The sequence below is a fragment of the Amphiura filiformis genome, chromosome 1 (assembly GCF_039555335.1).
Source record: "Amphiura filiformis chromosome 1, Afil_fr2py, whole genome shotgun sequence".
Taxonomy (NCBI): domain Eukaryota; kingdom Metazoa; phylum Echinodermata; class Ophiuroidea; order Amphilepidida; family Amphiuridae; genus Amphiura; species Amphiura filiformis.
Genome location: NC_092628.1, coordinates 16662853 through 16680438, shown reverse-complemented (window position 1 = coordinate 16680438; position 17586 = coordinate 16662853). Strand labels below are relative to the sequence as shown.

At 39.0% G+C, this 17586-nt stretch overlaps 2 protein-coding genes across 2 annotated transcripts in view; both read right to left on the bottom strand.

Annotated features, from left to right (window-relative positions):
- LOC140156496 (uncharacterized) overlaps positions 1-17586 on the bottom strand; it is a 53572-nt gene that overhangs the window by 23552 nt on the left and 12434 nt on the right. Inside the window, exon 5 of the mRNA XM_072179442.1 lies at positions 11242-11449. Within this exon, the coding sequence (XP_072035543.1) occupies positions 11242-11449 (208 nt within the window). The remainder of the gene's footprint in view (positions 1-11241; positions 11450-17586) is intronic.
- Positions 99-2494, bottom strand: LOC140167988 (piggyBac transposable element-derived protein 3-like). The gene is made up of 2 exons (XM_072191300.1): positions 2458-2494; positions 99-1995 (listed from the first exon to the last, which is right to left on the bottom strand). Exons 1-2 carry the CDS (start codon positions 2492-2494, stop codon positions 398-400), a joined length of 1635 nt encoding a protein of 544 aa, XP_072047401.1. The 3' UTR covers positions 99-397.

The window sequence follows — 17586 nt, the reverse complement described above, 5'->3', positions numbered from 1 at the left end:
ATGCAGTTGGGCCCTTCTTCCACTCAGGTATTCAATTGTACACATTGTGACTAAGTGACGACATTTACAATGTTTTTAAAGACTACAATGGTACAAAATTATGACTTAGTAATGAAAATAAGCAACAAACTTTAATCCTTTATTTATTCTTTCTGTTGTCTTCAGATGTTAGTGTCATTTATTTGGTATGAGATGCTAAGAAACAGTTCTTGTCTTTGGAGAGACAGAGGAAGACCTCACACATGACCCGGCTACGGCTTTTGCATCCTACATATTTACATCGCTGGCCAAGCTCTTTAATACACACTTGGAAATGTTTAAAACAACAAACTTTAACCCTTTATTTCTTTTATCTGTTGTCTTCATAAATTAGTATCTGTAGGCTCTTAACTGTCATTTATTTGGTATGAAATGCTAAGAAACAGTTCTTATCTTTGGAGAGACAGAGAAAGACCTCACACTTGACACACTTGACTCGGCTACGGCTTTTACATCCTTCATATTTACATCGCTGGCCAAGCTCTTTAATACACGCTGGGAAATGTCTGTATCCATCATATCGCACATCTTGTACAGGCCGTTCAGCTGGTTTTGCTCTCTTGTGTGGAGGACCTGCTTGGTCTGGGGCTTGGGGAGTTGGAGACGAACTTCTGGGCCTACCAACTGGTCTGGGATCAGGAGGTGGGGCATCCAAATCTGCTCTTAGGAGGACATCGGCTACTTCATTTCGATATCCTAACAGATCAAGGATGCATGCTCTGGGACTACCATTTGCACGCTCAATATCACGATACTCAAGCCAGGAGTTGACCAAAGCAAGATCAATGAAGTGAAATATTACTGTAACTGGCCACTTCTTGGTTTTGGCCTTCATTCTGTAGAGTGAAATAAGAAAATCAAGCTTGTCAACACCCCCCATGTGTCCCTCCTTTTTCAAGTCTTTGTCCGATTTTAGTTCACACCCTTTCAGCCGATTTACTTTGTCAACTCCAAGGACTTGAATTCCTTTTGTTTTCAGTTCTCTGACGAGTGGCATACCGGTGAAGTAGTTATCGAAACAAACTTTGTAATTCATTTGTCTTGGTATGCTTTCAGTTAGTCGTAACACCACCGATGCACCAAGTCCCAGATGCTTTGTTTCTTCAGGAATTCCTGTCCCTTTCCCTTGAAACAATTCAAAGTCCAGAGCCCTTCCAGAGCTACCACAGATGACAAAGCTCTTGATTCCAACAGGATTGGGATTATTCTTGATGAACTGCTTAGCTGGAACTCGCCCTGTAAATGGTATCATTTGCTCATCTACAGCGGTATACTCTTCACGAGGTAGCTCCAGGCAGCGATTCCGGACTGCATCCATAACAGGCTGCATCTTCCAGAATTTGTTCTGATTTTGAGTATCAGGTTCTCGAGCAGCATTGATGTGCACATTTTTGCGGAGCTGGAAATACCTATTCACTTGCATCGCATCAACGATCCTGTCAATCCTAGTCGCCCGATGCCAAAACATCCGAATGCGTGGAAAGTGCAAATTTGCCATTATAATTGAAACACCAAAGAACTTTCGTATTTCATCTGCAGTAGTCCGTAAGTTTCTACCTTTCTGCTGAAAATAGTACCTATTTGTCTCCTCTGCAAATGTTTGAAAAATCTCTGGTTTGAAATACTTGGAGAAATATTTCACAGGAGTTTCCAGTGGGTCTCCTAAATGAAAGTTCCCAGTCCAGGTTGCATTAGGTTCAAACTTGTTTCTGTTTGCACGCCACTTGATTTCAGGCTGCTGTTGTTTTGTTGCTGTTGATGTACTGGGGCCTAGTTTGTCACTTTCATCATCAATGCCAACATCATCATTGGAGTCATTTTCATCCCCGGAATTGTCTTGATCATCATTATTGGGTTCGTAGGGTTTTTCTTCATCACTCTCGGTTTCAGAGTCAGACAAGTCAATATCCGAGTTATCTAAGTTATCTAAGACTTCCTCCAAAGTTGGCCTTCGCCCTGAAAAAAATAAAGGAGAAAGGAAAAGAAAAATACCTTAGATTGTTGAGAACAATTTGTTACCCCACCCTACACGATCAATTTTCGGGTGCACCACCGGCCAGTTACTCCTGACTATCTCTGTAATAACAGGCCTACAGATTTACCACAAAATGTATCCAAAACAAATCATAAACTGAATGGAAGTATTAAAAAAAGATTTACAAATTAAACGATTTACAAATGTACTACATAACTTGCATATATTGGACTTACAAATTAAACGATTTACAAATGTACTAAATAACTCGCATATATTGATAAGATTAATCACACTGTGTACAACTGTACACAAACATTTTGGGTACATTTTATCAAAAATAGTGTTCCATGTCTTCTACAGGTCTTATACTAATACCCTGACTAGAATTTAGCTTGTTCACAACATTATTTCATACAAAATTTAAAAGGGAAATTATTTACCTGTCCTCCCGCAAAGTGCTGCAGTGGGTGCTGGCATCTTAGATTGTGAAAAGTGACATTCAGCCTTGTGACGGTGCACTGCACTGGAAGACATACACGATTGTGCACTTGGTGCCTATTTGCAGTAATAGGCTTCCACTGGCATACATGTACAGGGTGCAATAGAAGTTCATGTGTACAATTGAATACCTGAGTGGAAGAAGGGCCCAACTCCATTTTTTTTTACAAAAATGAGTTAGACCCAGCATTTTATTGCCAGCAGACTGTTCTTCCTTGTGTGTGAAATATGAGCCAAAATCCACTCTCTAAATAGTCTTCCACGTACACTTAATCATGGTTTTCATGGAAGAAAGGCCAAACTCCATGGACTTGGGCCCTTCTTCCACATATATTGGGATAAAGTGGAATTTTGTTCATCCATGAAATCTGCTTTTTACTATAATAAACTTTCTTGCTAACATATTACATGCTTTTACTTGTGCAATTAATGGATAATTACCAAATTTCTGTAGCTATTTATAACACATCTGCTTACAGAACTGGCACTTGCAGTATATTAGTGGAAGAAGGGCCCAACTCCAGATCGTATTAAGACCTGTACCGTTGCCAGGGAAACATCATATATAATTTTGAATGTATGTAATATTGTATGCTCATGTATTAAAGGTCCCCTGAAGGTGAAAACATTCTGCCTATAAAACTTTTCCTAATATTAAGTTTTTTCTTAATATCTCAAAAACAGTTTTGATGGAGTTGGGCCCTTCTTCCACTCAGGTATTCAATTGTACACAGTATGTATGATTAATCTTCCACACACGGTGTGTGAATTTACTGGAATGGGTGGTGACATTATTTGAAATCTACACCTAGGAGATTAAGGTCATCCATAGGAGGTGTATTGATTCAGGGTCTCAGCTAGGATGTAACAAGTGCCCGTCATTTACAACAAATTTAACACTGAAATCAATCATAAACTAGACCTCTGCCCTTCTGGGGGTTCAGTCAGTTCAAATAGCTATTGCTATACACCAATCCGCCTGCCAAATCATGTATTTGGCCCTCTACCGATGACGCCATTACTGCGGTGTTCCTGCAGGGTATTTAAAACTGACAAGCAGCTGATTACTGTACACGGCAGTACAACAAGTGACAATTTTAACTAATTTTTAACTTCCATTTTTATCTTATAATATTTCATCAAGATTCAATCATGGACATGTGAGAAGATGATGTTCAACAGTGGCCCAATATTCCTGATGAGGGTACGTAAATATTTTAACATCTGTCAATGCAAAAAATGCCGAAGTTTTGTTGAGATGTGAAGTGTATCTGTTGTTTGTCCTCGTATCTGGTCCAAGTCATGACTTTCCTTTACTTGCAATGAGCAAAACTTTAAATCATGTGATATTTATATCCAAGAAAACAAATGATAAAGATTCATTAGCTTATCAGGTTTATTGTTCTTGGATTGGAACAATGCCAAACTTGCCCGGTTATGTCTGGCATCTCCTGTTACAACCACGGACGATTTCCGATTGCACAAGCAATAATTTCCTCTTAAACTTGGAAAGTTTATAATCCGTGACTTAAAATCCCATATAAATCCTGTATTTTTCAAGATCAATGTTGAAAACTTTTATCAAAATATGTGCTAGCAATCCCAGTATTAACCGGTCAATATTGTTTGAGTATTGGTTCGTAAAAATCAGTTGTTTTTGGTACTCCTTTTTCTCAAGTTCCTTGATGCACACCGCATGCCGCAGGACACCTGTCAAGAAAAAGGGGTCTCCCCGTCAGTCCAAACACTGTCAGTCCAAACCAACGCTAGTCCGTATTTTTAGGCTTCATGTTAGGGTTAGTGTTAGGGCTAGGCTTAATTAGGTTTAGGGTTAGGGTTAGATTTAGGTTTAGGGTTAGGATTAGGGTTAGCGTTAGGTAAGCTTAAAATTCGGACTAGCAGTGGTTCGGACTGATGGGGTTCAGACTGACAGGGTTTCGGACTGACGGGGTGTACCCAAGAGAAATTGGGAGTTTCCCAACATCCTGGTTGTTTGTCACTCAGTTTAAAGTGATTGTAATGTTTTGTTTACATGCATTGATCAGCTGTTCACAAAATCAGCTGTTTTCAGGGGTGAAATAATTAGACAGAAATTTAAAAACTTCTTTGAAGAAATGATATAAGCTTAAAACATTGATACAAAACTTTAAAATGCATAAAATAAAAGCAACACTCAGACTCAGCAATCAAGCAATTTAATTAATTTAATTTAACAAAGGTTGTGTATGGACATATGAAATTACAAGGACTAAAATAAACTTATGTAAGGCGTAAAAAAATTGTTTGATTGGTGCAACATACAAAAAATTAGGGTCGGTCTGCATTTGTTTTTTTACAAACAATATTTAAGCTGTAATTTGCCATTGATAAAGGCTTTGGAACTTTTTTCTTTCTTTTTTCTTTTTTACAAAAAATAAGAAAAGTTTAGAGTTGTGCCTATTTTTAGGGTCGTCAGGAAATGCCAATCAAACTTTTTTTTAGGCCTGAATGGTGCAAACTGACAAATATCAAGCCCTACAACAACTCACTTTGGTAATTGGTTTCATATGAAATTTACAGTAATCATTATTTTTAAACCTAAAAGGGTATTTCATGATCTGGCATCCCCATAGGCTACATGTATTCACAAATTTTACAACATATGCCAACATTGCAATAACATAGATCCAAGAAGTACTCTTTAAGGATCTGTTACCATGCAAATTTAATATACCAAATGGTTTCAAAACAACTGTGCGAAGCTTAACCCCTAGATCAGGGGTACGCAAATAGCGGCGCGCACGCCACGGCTTCCCGAGTGGCACAGATTAAAAAATAAATAAATAAATAAATATAAACAAATCAAATCAAACCCTTTGATCAAACTTCATCCATTTTGAGCAAATCATCGATACACATAGTTATATGAACAAGTAAAGCTACAAATGTGTGTCTCAACCCCACTAGCTCAGTTGGTAAAGCGCCAGACTTTGGTACAATTTCATGCTTACAAAAGTGCTCAATAGTAAGCACATACCATGCTAACTGAGTTTTTACGGTATATCTGTCCATCCTCTGTGTCATCATTGTCCTCATCTACTTTCATATCTTCAACCTCATCTTCACGAATCAAAAGGGGCTGTAAGTTGCACAGACCTGCACACACCAAATGAATTTTGTCCACATTTTTTACATTCCCAGGAATATTATTGCTCAGAATTATGTAACATTTCAGTCTTCTTATCGCTCTTTCAATATGAATCCTGATATTAGCAAGTCTTTGTGTTTTTTTGGTCACAGCTTCTTCAGGGAGTTGTTTGAGGCCTCTTGTAAATGCTGATATAGCCAGTTTAACACCATGGGGCAATATGTCATCAATAGTAAACCCTTGATCGGCTAAAACTTCATCTCCGGGAAGCAACTGGCCAGTGAAACCTGAGCTGTGAGTTTTAAAAATGTCACTGGCACGCCCACCAAACAGCTTCGAGACAAACATCACATAACCTGATGAGGAAATACAATAAAGTGACTTGTATGTGTTGTGATGTTTGTAATTTGAAAAAGCCTGGGATCTTTGCTTTAAATTCTTAGGTTGCTGCACAAAGATCTCAGTACAGTCGATGATGCATGTGGCTCTTGGGTAATTTGTTGTGAAACTTTTAGGTCTTGTCCTATAGATGAGTTGACCTCAATGTTTATCAACAAAGGCAAGGGACTGGTATATCGTTATGCTTGAGTGAACACCACACAACCACTACACTGTTCAATAGCCTCATTGTGATGTGGCGGGAGTTTTAAAAACACGAGCCCTGAACAAAATATGATGCACGCGCATATTGCCAGGCAAAAAACAATGGAAATTGTGATACTGCCAGGCATTGACATCAGAAGTCAACTCATCTGTAGATACAAAGTTTAAGTGTCTCCAGACAGCCATAATACCACATATTTCTGCATAAAGTCTGCCATTACCGAGATCCGTGTACTAAAAATGTCCCATGCCGTAGTCCTTGACACCGAAAAACGCTTCCCCAAATTTGTAAACATTAGTCTCAATAAGTCTCATTAGAACCAGTAACAGCTGGTCACTAAAGGCAAGTTTAAATTTGGGTCGTTGCGGAGAAAAGGTAAGAAGTGCAGCCAGAAGATTCCAAAACATAGCCAAGCTGAGTCCGGTGAAGAACTTGCAATCCTTGTCATCCAGGTCATATGCAGATATCGACAGAAGATCTGAGTTACCACAGATTTATGGGGGCGGGCAGCCTTGGTTATGCAAGTGTGTAAGTGTGGTCTGATGTTGGAGAAAACTTTACGCGGATTGCACTGCTGGTAGCGCTGTCTTTCGTTTGCACTGGACACCATTTCTTTGGAGGGGCTCGACCAGATGAGAGTTCTTTCTGCATAAAGAAAATAAAATTTGAAGGAAAATTATTTAAATCGTCTAATTACTTGACTCAAAATGCTGCTTGTACTGTTAAATTCATTTGTTGCTGTTATCGTTTAATTAATTCAACCGCAAAATTGGTCCATGAAAGTGAAGATAGTTCTACTGTTAGGCAGAATAAAATGTAGCACATTTTTTACTTTTAATATGAACTCACTTTTGTTTTCTAATTGTCGAATTTTCTGGATCTATCCATCTTTTAATCTGGATCTATCCATCTTTTAATTTACTTGGCGATCAAAACCAAATTTCCTCTTCTTGTAACAAGTTTTTTGGTTTTTCACATTTATTGGCATACAATGGCTTTTTACTTACCGGGGCTTCGTTTTCCAAATGTAGTACTGGGTATGGATGCTTATCTGTCGGTCTGCCCTCTGGAAAATGTATGCCACATACCTGCGAACATGAAAAATATGTTTATCATTATCAAAGAATATAATCAATAATATATCCGTCTTTGTTCTCAACATAGTACTAACTTTTTATTCATTCACTATTAGAAGTAATTAATCTACAAACTCATACGACAGTATGCCAAAACATACACAATTTGATTTGAGATACGACAGTATGTCAAAATAGGCAACAATAGGCAACTGCAGTTATGCGGTGGCCTATGGCGACGTATCATAATACGACTGTAAAACAAAGAACAAAGTTTTCGGGGGTACATAAAAACCATGTCGTATCACACTAATTAGTGCCATATCTCATTAACTAATTACATTTAGGTCTCAAAACTTTGTGAATATATATAGTTTCATTCGTAACTTTTGAAAGTTTCTAACGCAGCTGTTATAAATAAGCCTATAGCTTCAGAAGTAATAATTGTGTTCACAATATTTCAACATAGCAACAAGGATGATTAATGCACGCGCATTTTGATACCACATTTGTCCAATTTTGTTCAAAATTAACAACACAGCAGTGTTTTTAACGAAAAATATCCGAATTTAAAAGTTGCGGCTATTTGTATTGATTTCAAGTCAGCGCGATGATAATCACGGGTTTTATGTGCCACAATGCTTGCGCAATGACCATTGATTGCTGTAAACTGCCCGGGTAAACTGCAACTTTTAAATTCGTATCATTTCTTTAAAAGCACTACTGTGATGTTAATACTTAACGACATTGGACAAATGGGGTATCAAAATGTGAGTAAATAAATCATCCTTCTTTCTATGTTGAAATATTACGAAAACAATTATCAGTTCTGAAGCTATAGAAGTATTTATGACAGCTGCGTTACTCTTTGTGCATACTTTACATCAAGCACTGGATACAATAGGACCCGCAAACTATCTGACTATGTTGAATACAAAATGTACTGAAGCACTTCACTTTTACTGCTCATCCTAATAGTGCCCAATATCGAAAAAAAACTGGATACAGTATGGCCCTCATACTATGTTGAACGATCCAAATGTACAGTTAGCTCAATCGATAAGGCGTTCGACTATGGTGCGAAAGGTTGCGGGTTTGAACCCTGGTGGTGCCTAGTACAATCTCGTACGAAACTCGGGGAGTTGATCCTGGTTGCGAAGTTTATTTGTGGAATGTCTAGGGTGTGCGCTCTTGTCGCAGCAAAGTCCCTGAATTGTTGTTAAATGGTTTATGGAATGATGTGGGGCCGTACGACAGTATGTTAAAATAGCGACAAAATATGAAAAAAGTGCTACATCCATTTGCAAAAATCACATCAGGTATGTGAATATTGGAAGAAAAACACAATGTAAAATTTAATCTAACCAAAACAAATATATAATTAAGAAAGCGCAATTATCCACCCACTGTACACTGCACCGTAGGTCATGGTGACATGATTATTAATGACTTGTACAGAGCGTTATAAAGCTACCGCAAAGAGCTTCTAGCACTTTTCATGGAGCTTAATAAAACATAAAGCTCCATGGCACTTTTGACTAGTCTCTTACAAAACCACAATCTTTAGATCGAACTCGCCCACATTCCCAAGCCCCACAGAACAGATTGTGTTGGAGTCTAACATTCATCATGCAGGCTGCACTAAATAGGAGCTATTGATTAGTCATCATAGTGAATGCGTTTGTTTACATCCCATTTTGCACCATTTTCTTCAGAATTTTACCAACATTGACAATCCTAAACAAGTTTTTGATAAATATGATAACTTACCACATTTTGAGCCATAGGATTGAATGACGTCAGGTTCAGGTTTATGACCCACTGGCGTTTCTTTTCAGCGTCTTCTGGCCTGCCTGGAAAACGATGCAGTCCGTACGGTTGTAAACATGGACACTCCTCCTGAGTAAGCGGTCCATGTTCTGTGCACACTGTTTCCTTCCATTTTTGTTTTTTCTATTATTATTGGAGCAACCTTTAACTGCACAAGTTCTGCCAGATCCCCTCTTTCGTCGGATCTCCTTATTACAGCGTGTCCCTGAAAGAACTGTATCATCGGAAACTTAATTGTTTGAGTAATTTAACGCTACAGCTAAACATAACTATATACTTGGCGTAGTTGAGGAATAAATCAGCTATCATATACTTTTTTAAATTTTGACAATTGACCATATCGTTCTTGTAATATAAGAATTCTACGACACTCCCTCGTTTTCAAGCTTTTTCACAGATTCAAATATCAATCAATGATCTATATTCAGATTCAGCTCAAAACCCCCATGCCCATTAGTAAAATCACCTGTTTTTTTTTCTTGTTATTCCCGCTGGATTGAGTAAATTTCAGTTTTTTTCCGCAGTTTTTTTTTTTTTTGATCCACCACACAAAAATCTCACGTCTGACATCCTCAGACATCAAAATAGCCTAAAGAATCTCAATGAAATTTCTTCATCTTGACCACAGTGCAACCTCCTTGAGAGATGAAAAGGTGGTCTATTCTTGCCACAGATACAAAAAAATGAAGTAAAAAAAATAATAAAAAACTGCATTCTGTATTAGGTTTTTCACTTGGGAAGGGCTTTGAGACGAACTATTAAATTATGATGGCTTAATCACTGCACATTATCATTGCATGATGCGTCTGTTGTCATTGACAGCTATTGACTCCGGGAACGGATTGAAAATTAGGTAGTTACGTAAAATTGTTTTATTTTAAAAACGGAGTGGTCAATTGTCAAAATTCAAAATGTGATATGTTCCTCAACATCGTCAATTATTTAGTTATGTTTGGTTTATGCGTTAAAGTACCCAAAAAATCAGTTCCCAGTGATACAGTTTCAGGGACACCCTGTATCATAAATATCGCAGAAAACGGCTAAATAATGGACAAAGTTCACGTATAGTGAACCGCTGTGTATGGTAGCAGGAACACTGCAGTAATGGCGGATGTTGTACTGCCCTCATACGACCAGTCGCGCTGGCGGATTGGTGAATAGCCTTGACTTGTTTTGTTTTTGAGTTCACAGAACTTTTTCAAGCTTTATTTTTAGAGTTTAGCATCTGCCTGTCCTATGAACAAACTGCCTGTCAAAAGTGCCAGGTGGACAGGTGGCTGGATAACATCTTGAATGGATTTCAATTGGAATAGTCCAAATTTTAAGTTAGACATTGCACTTGACAACACTTTTAACCCTCTGAGCACTACCTGTCGATCTAACATTGCCTCTGATTGGTCAATTACATGATATCTTCACTTTAATCACCAATCAGAATGGAGCTTTGCAAATAATTCACCCAAATTTTTTGTGTGGTGAAATTATTCTAACAATGTTGCTAATTTATTGGTCCAATTGATAATGAAAACTTCTTTTTGACCAATCGACAGATAGTTCTCATGGGGTTAAGTTTAATGTAATTAAATTTTTATTTAAGGTTCCTGCCAGATGACAGTCAACAAAAAAACAGCGAAATATAAATCTATCTTGTGCAACATAGAATTGCACATTTCTACGTAGTAGTAATAAAATGCAGAATAATTTAAATTTGACTTCAACGCTACTTGTTTATTTTACTTAGCGGGAGCACTTTTGAGGAACTTCCCCAGAAGACTTCCCCAGAAGGGCACTGGAAGCTATTCAGATCAAGAAGCACTGCCCTCCATTGAACTGAGACACAAGATTGGAATTAGATCCTGTGTGGCACAACCTGATCAAACCCAGTAACACCAGGAGCAGGAATTTTCCAACATCACAATTTTGGTGTGGTTCCCATGACTAGTGTGACGTCATCTGATCAGGAAAACCATCAGAGCTAACAACATCTGCTGACAATGAGAAAGTACCTCAAAAATTCTCCTGGTAAGCGAAATAAACAAGTAGTGTTGGCGTCTAAATTAAATTATTCTTATCTTGATCAAGTCTTTACCTTTTGAAGAAGCTTTCTTTACAACAGGTCTCTCCTTGTCCTTGACTTCTGGCTCTTTAGGAGCAGGCAACGACACCTTACGGCTTACAATCTCACCAATCTCATCATAACAGAGCATTTCTCTGGTTGGATCAAAGCTGGGATCTTGTTTGGCCCTGTCTGATAACTTCTTGTGCGTCATCTTCATGTATTTTATCCTATGTTTAACCTGTAGATTGTAAAAAGAACATAAGCCTATTAGCTTTACACCATAAGCTTAACCCCATGCTAATTGGTTCCAAAAACATTTGTTATGATTTATTGAGCCAATCAGCAACATGGTAAGAATGGTGGTAGGGCTGAAGAGGCTTTCACATGAATACTACCTGCTGATTGGTTACAAGAAGAATATTATGATCTCATGAGCCAATCAGCAGCATGGTATGAATGGTGGTAGGGCAGAATATGCTTAACCCCATGAGTACTCCCTGGTGCTGATTGGTTACAACAGTACAAGAACATTGTTATGATTTATTGAGCCAATCAGCAACATGGTAAAATGGTGGTAGTGATGAATAGGCTTAACCCCATTAGTACTACCTGCTGATTGGTTACAAGAAGACTATTATGAGGGTGCTATTCAAGATGGAGTGTGTTTGGCGATTGCTCCGATAATCGAAGAAAATTTTGCAGTTTCTTTGTTGATAAACCATCCAAGCTGAAGATTTGCAAGTACCAGTAGTTGTAGAATTAGACATAGGTAGTTGTGGCATGGGTAGGGGGCCCCAAACCCTAATAATATTTGCATAAGAGCACTTGTCATTTTTGCTCAATTACCATGCATGCTTGTCAGGTTTCCAAGATGGCGTCCCATGATGTAAACAATGGTAGTGACACAGAAGATGGTGCGAGTGGTAATTTGCCACCACTGAAGTTTACACTAAGCCAACAACATGGTTTAAAACCTTTGTCAACGCAGAATAGAGATAAGAGTGATGAAGATGCTGTCCATTTTTGTGGAAAGTGTGATGAAGAAATTGATGATTATAGTGATGGGTATGGAAGCCCCAGTGCAGTAGCATGTAATATATGCAAGACGTGGTATCACCAGAAGTGTGGCGATTTATCAGATGAGTTGTTCAATGTTATTAAACAGTATGGTATGCAAGGCACACACGAGTTACCATGGCATTGCAAGTTGTGTTAGGAAGTATGCAGAGAAGCTGGTAGGTGAAATGGTTGACTTACGAAGGAAGCATGAGAAGTTAGAGAAAGAAGTAAAAGATATAAACAGTAGATTGAGAGCCATAGAAATCAATGGTACAACAGTTCCTGTAGGCCATGAAGACCAAAGCATGCAGAAGGTAGTGAAAGAAATCATTGAACAAGATAAAAGAAAACTGAATGTCATAGTCAGTGATCTACCAGAGATCACCAGTACTAGTTCGCCAAGAGTTGTGTTGAAAAACGTCAAAGAACTTTTTCAGAGTAAGCTTGAAGTAAGTCCTAATGACATAGTGAAAACTGATGTAATACCCACTGAAAAAGGCGGTCTCGTAAAAGTGCAAATGAAAAACAAAACGGCAAAGCACACTGCTCTTGCCAATGCCAAAAATCTGCACAACGATGAAGTGTACAACGATGTGTACTTGAAACCAGCTCTGACGTATGAACAGAGGAAAAAAGAGGCAGAGCTATGTCAAGAACTCAGGCAGCGTAAAGCGGAGGGTGAAAAAAACTTGAGGATAGTGAGGGGGAAAATTGTCACAGCCAGACCTCCTCCCTCACAAGAAGAACAGTAGGTCAACAAGACAAGAACTATGTAAATCGCGCACAAATTAGCACCAAGCACCAAACTTCTACTGGCCTGCAAGAACCAGAGTCTTCAGAGGAAAATCACCTTGAAGAGAATTTGCAGACAGACATTGAAGAAAAAATTGTTGATGCATACCAAGAGACTGGAAGGAAAGAAAACAGACCAGTGGATGCAGACAGACATTGTTTTGATGGCCAAAAACCTGGCGAGACAAGGAAACGAACAGCAGCCAATAAAAAAAACCAGTACAGCCAGAAATCCAAAGACTGGTAGGAAAAGTAACCAACCAGCGGATGGCACAAGAAAGAAGTTAAAATGCACCTTCTGCAACGCACAAAGTATTACAAATAAGAGAGACAATTTGAGATATCACATTAAAGAAGAAGATCCAGATATAGTAGGCATTGTAGAGACATGGCTTCATTGTAAATGAAGACATTGTAAATGCAGAGGTTCAAATACCTGGCTATCAGACTACCAGACAATATAAAGGACATGGTGGTATACTACTGTATACAAAGGATGGTATAGAAGTACAGGTGAGAGAAGATGCAGCTTTAGCAGAGTATGAGGATGCATTATGGTGTGACATCTCATGTCCAAGCACAGAAGCTGATATGCTACTGGGGATCATGTATAGGAGTCAATACAACACCAATGAGCAAAATGATAGCCTGAACCAGGTATTAAAGAACCTCAAAGATGAGAAAAAAGACATTATGATTATTGGTGACTATAACTACCGAGAAATTAACTGGGAAATCATGCAAGCTGGATCAGGAAGAGCAGAAGCCTTCATGGATGTTATCCTGGACAACTTATGGACCCAACATGTTACAAAGCCAACTAGACTGAATTCCTTGATCGACCTGGTGATAACCTCAAACCCAGATATGGTTGACGATGTGCAAGTTGTAGCCCACCTTGGCACAAGCGACCACTGTATGCTGATTTGGGATACAAATTACCTGGTCGAACCAGTGAAATCACCGCCAAAGAGAGACTTTAGAAGCATGGAGAGCAATATTAACACCAGACTTGTACCCGAGTCCAGCTTGTCCGAGTCCGAGCCGAGCCGAGTCCCGTTGTATCCGAGTCCGAGCCAAGTCCGAGTCCTTTTGTGTCAGAGTCCGGACTCGAGTCCAAGTCCGGGGTGCGAGTCCGAGCCAAGTCCGAGTCCAACAAAAATAAGACGCTGAGTCGGACTCGAGTCCGGCTCGAGTCCGGACTCGGTCAGAGTCCATTCGGTGGGAGGGAGGGGTCATTAAACTTTAATGTGACATGTATCTGCCTACTGGCATTGCTTAGTAGAAGCCTGTTTGTCATTGGGTATAACAAATTGAAAAAGGGGTAATTGGATATAAAAATTTTGAAAGAATTTGGTATAATATTTTGAAAAAATGGATCGTAAGAAATGGACCAAAATTTTATATTTTGTTTCTAATTTAAAAATTTACAATACAAATTTGCTGAAAAAAAGAAAATTTCAAAGATTCCACATAATTTTATGGCATTTTGATGATAAAATTGTAGAAAAACAAGGTCATTGGTCAAAGGTCACTAACTACACCACACACCACTCTCCCTATACACTCCCACCCTACCAAACCCCACCCCAGTGCACCTCACACAGTTGACATTTCAAGGACTCAACCCCGGACTCAATTTTACCCAAGTCAACCAACCAGCCATATACCACACAATTGCAATGTATTCAAATACATTACGTAAAAATAACATCATCATCATCATCGTCATCATCATCACCTTCGTCATCATCGTTATATCATCATCGTCATAATAATAATACTAGCAGAAATTCACCATTAATTCTAAACATCTTTTCAAAATTGTCCCACACAAATGTGCAGTGCCAGTGAGTAGTGAGCACACACGAACTACAGCACCCTAGTATAATAGCCCTATGTTTGAGTACCAATTTACTGAGTGGGAGCTGAGATGTAGTGCAGTGTGCATGTTTCTCTCTTTCAAGAGTTTTAATGGATTGGAAAGTTCCATGAAAGAACTCTTCGATATTTTTTATAGTGCAAATATTTAATAAAATTATGCATTTACAAATTACATGTAATTAATGATCAATTATTTCATTTTAAATGATAACAATACATGTAGCCTAATATGATTCTGCTATAAGTGACAGATAAATCTAAATAATTTGGTGGATATGTAGGATATATGACAGATCACAGATTTGACAGCCCCCAATTAATTTGGAAAATGACCAAATAAGTCAAGTCAACAAATTTGAGATCTATTTTACATTTTACATAGATTTAATTGGACTGGACTTCGGACCGGACTCGGCTCGAGTCCGAGTCCTTTGTGTCCGAGTCCGAGCCGAGCCGAGTCTTTTTGTGTCCGAGTCCAAGCCAAGTCCGAGTCCAACAAAAAGTGGACTCGAGTCCGGACTCGAGTCCGAGTCCGGACTCGAACGATACATCACTGATTAACACATCAACTACAGTGAGCAAGTTTGCCGATGATACAAAGCTAGCAAATCCAGTGGCAACAGATGACGACATAAAGAATATGCAAGACGACATAAACCACCTGCAAGACTGGGCAGAAAGATGGCAGATGAGGTAAAATGCAGACAAATGTGCTGTTATGCACTTTGGGCATCAGAACCAGCACCACACATATCACATGGGAGAAACAGAACTGAAAGAAACAAAAGAAGAAAAGGATTTGGGAGTGCTGATTAGCAACACACTGAAGGTATCCTCGCAATGTGCTACTGCAGCCAAGAAAGGGAACAGAGCATTAGGCCTCATTAAAAGAAACTTCGCCTTCAGAAGCTGTGACATCCCGAGTCCCCAGCATCTTACATACGAAGATCGATTAAGGAGACTCAACCTCACCACAATGGAGAAGAGAAGAGAAAGGGGGGGACATCATCCAAACATATAGAATCATGAATCAAATTGACAGGATCAATCCAGATACCCTTTTCCACAAAGCAGACTACCAGGGCACAAGAGGACACTCCCAAAAACTGGCCAAATCAAGACCAAGACTAGATACAAGGAAGTATTTCTACAGCCAAAGAGTGGTGGAAAAATGGAACAAATTGCCTGAAAGTGCTATTCAATCGCCCACACTCCTCTGCTTTAAGCAGGAACTAAGCAAATTGGGGTTTTAATGGGCAAAAAAGCCCCCCAAACCCTGCCACACTATTATCAGAAGATCTCAGAAGAAGGTGAAGGTGTGGCATCTAAGGCTAAGGTATGTCTATGATTTATTGAGCCAATCAGCAACATGCTGAAATGGTGGTAGTGATGAATAGGCTTAACCCCATTAGTACTACCTGCTGATTGGTTACAATAAGACTATTATGATTTATTGAGCCAATCAGCAACATGCTTAAATGGTGGTAGTGACGAATAGGCTTAACCCCATTCATGAGTACTACCTGCTGATTGGTTACAAGAAGACTATTATGATTTATTGAGCCAATCAGCAACATGCTGAAATGGTGGTAGTGATGAATAGGCTTAACCCCATTAGTACTACCTGCTGATTGGTTACAAGAAGACTATTGTGATTTATTGAGCCAATCAGCAACATGCTGAAATGGTGGTAGTGATGAATAGGCTTAACCCCATTAGTACTACCTGCTGATTGGTTACAAGAAGACTATTGTGATTTATTGAGCCAATCAGCAACATGCTGAAATGGTGGTAGTGAATATAGGCTTAACCCCATTAGTACTACCTGCTGATTGGTTACAAGAAGACTATTGTGATTTATTGAGCCAATCAGCAACATGCTGAAATGGTGGTAGTGACGAATAGGCTTAACCCCATTCATGAGTACTACCTGCTGATTGGTTACAAGAAGACTATTATGATTTATTGAGCCAATCAGCAACATGCTTAAATGGTGGTAGTGACGAATAGGCTTAACCCCATTAGTACTACCTGCTGATTGGTTACAAGAAGACTATTGTGATTTATTGAGCCAATCAGCAACATGCTGAAATGGTGGTAGTGACGAATAGGCTTAACCCCATTAGTACTACCTGCTGATTGGTTACAAGAAGACTACCGTAAACGTTCGCCTAATGGCGCTATGGGTTCCCTTGACATAACTGGATTTTTAGACACAAACTAAAAGTGCCCTCCCATAACAAATCCCACCAGCAAATTAAGAGCACATATCCATAATTTTTGTTGGTATTTTTAGAGATGGGAGCTCTCTATTTGTATATGAAATTTACTCCAAGGCAAAGGACCCCCGGTGCGCCATTAGGCGAACGTTTACGGTATTATGATTTATCGAGCCAATCAGCAACATGCTGAAATGGTGGTACTACCTGCTGATTGGTTACAAGAAGACTATTATGATTTATTGAGCCAATCACAAACATGAGATTGAAATAATATACCATGCTCACTGACATCTACAAAGGTCAGTCACCAGACTATTGTCAATAGCCTTAGTCGGATGTCCCTCGGCCCATTATGCATCTCAAACAGGTCGGAACAAAATGGCCATGCGTGGCTGTGGATTCAACCTACCATCATGGC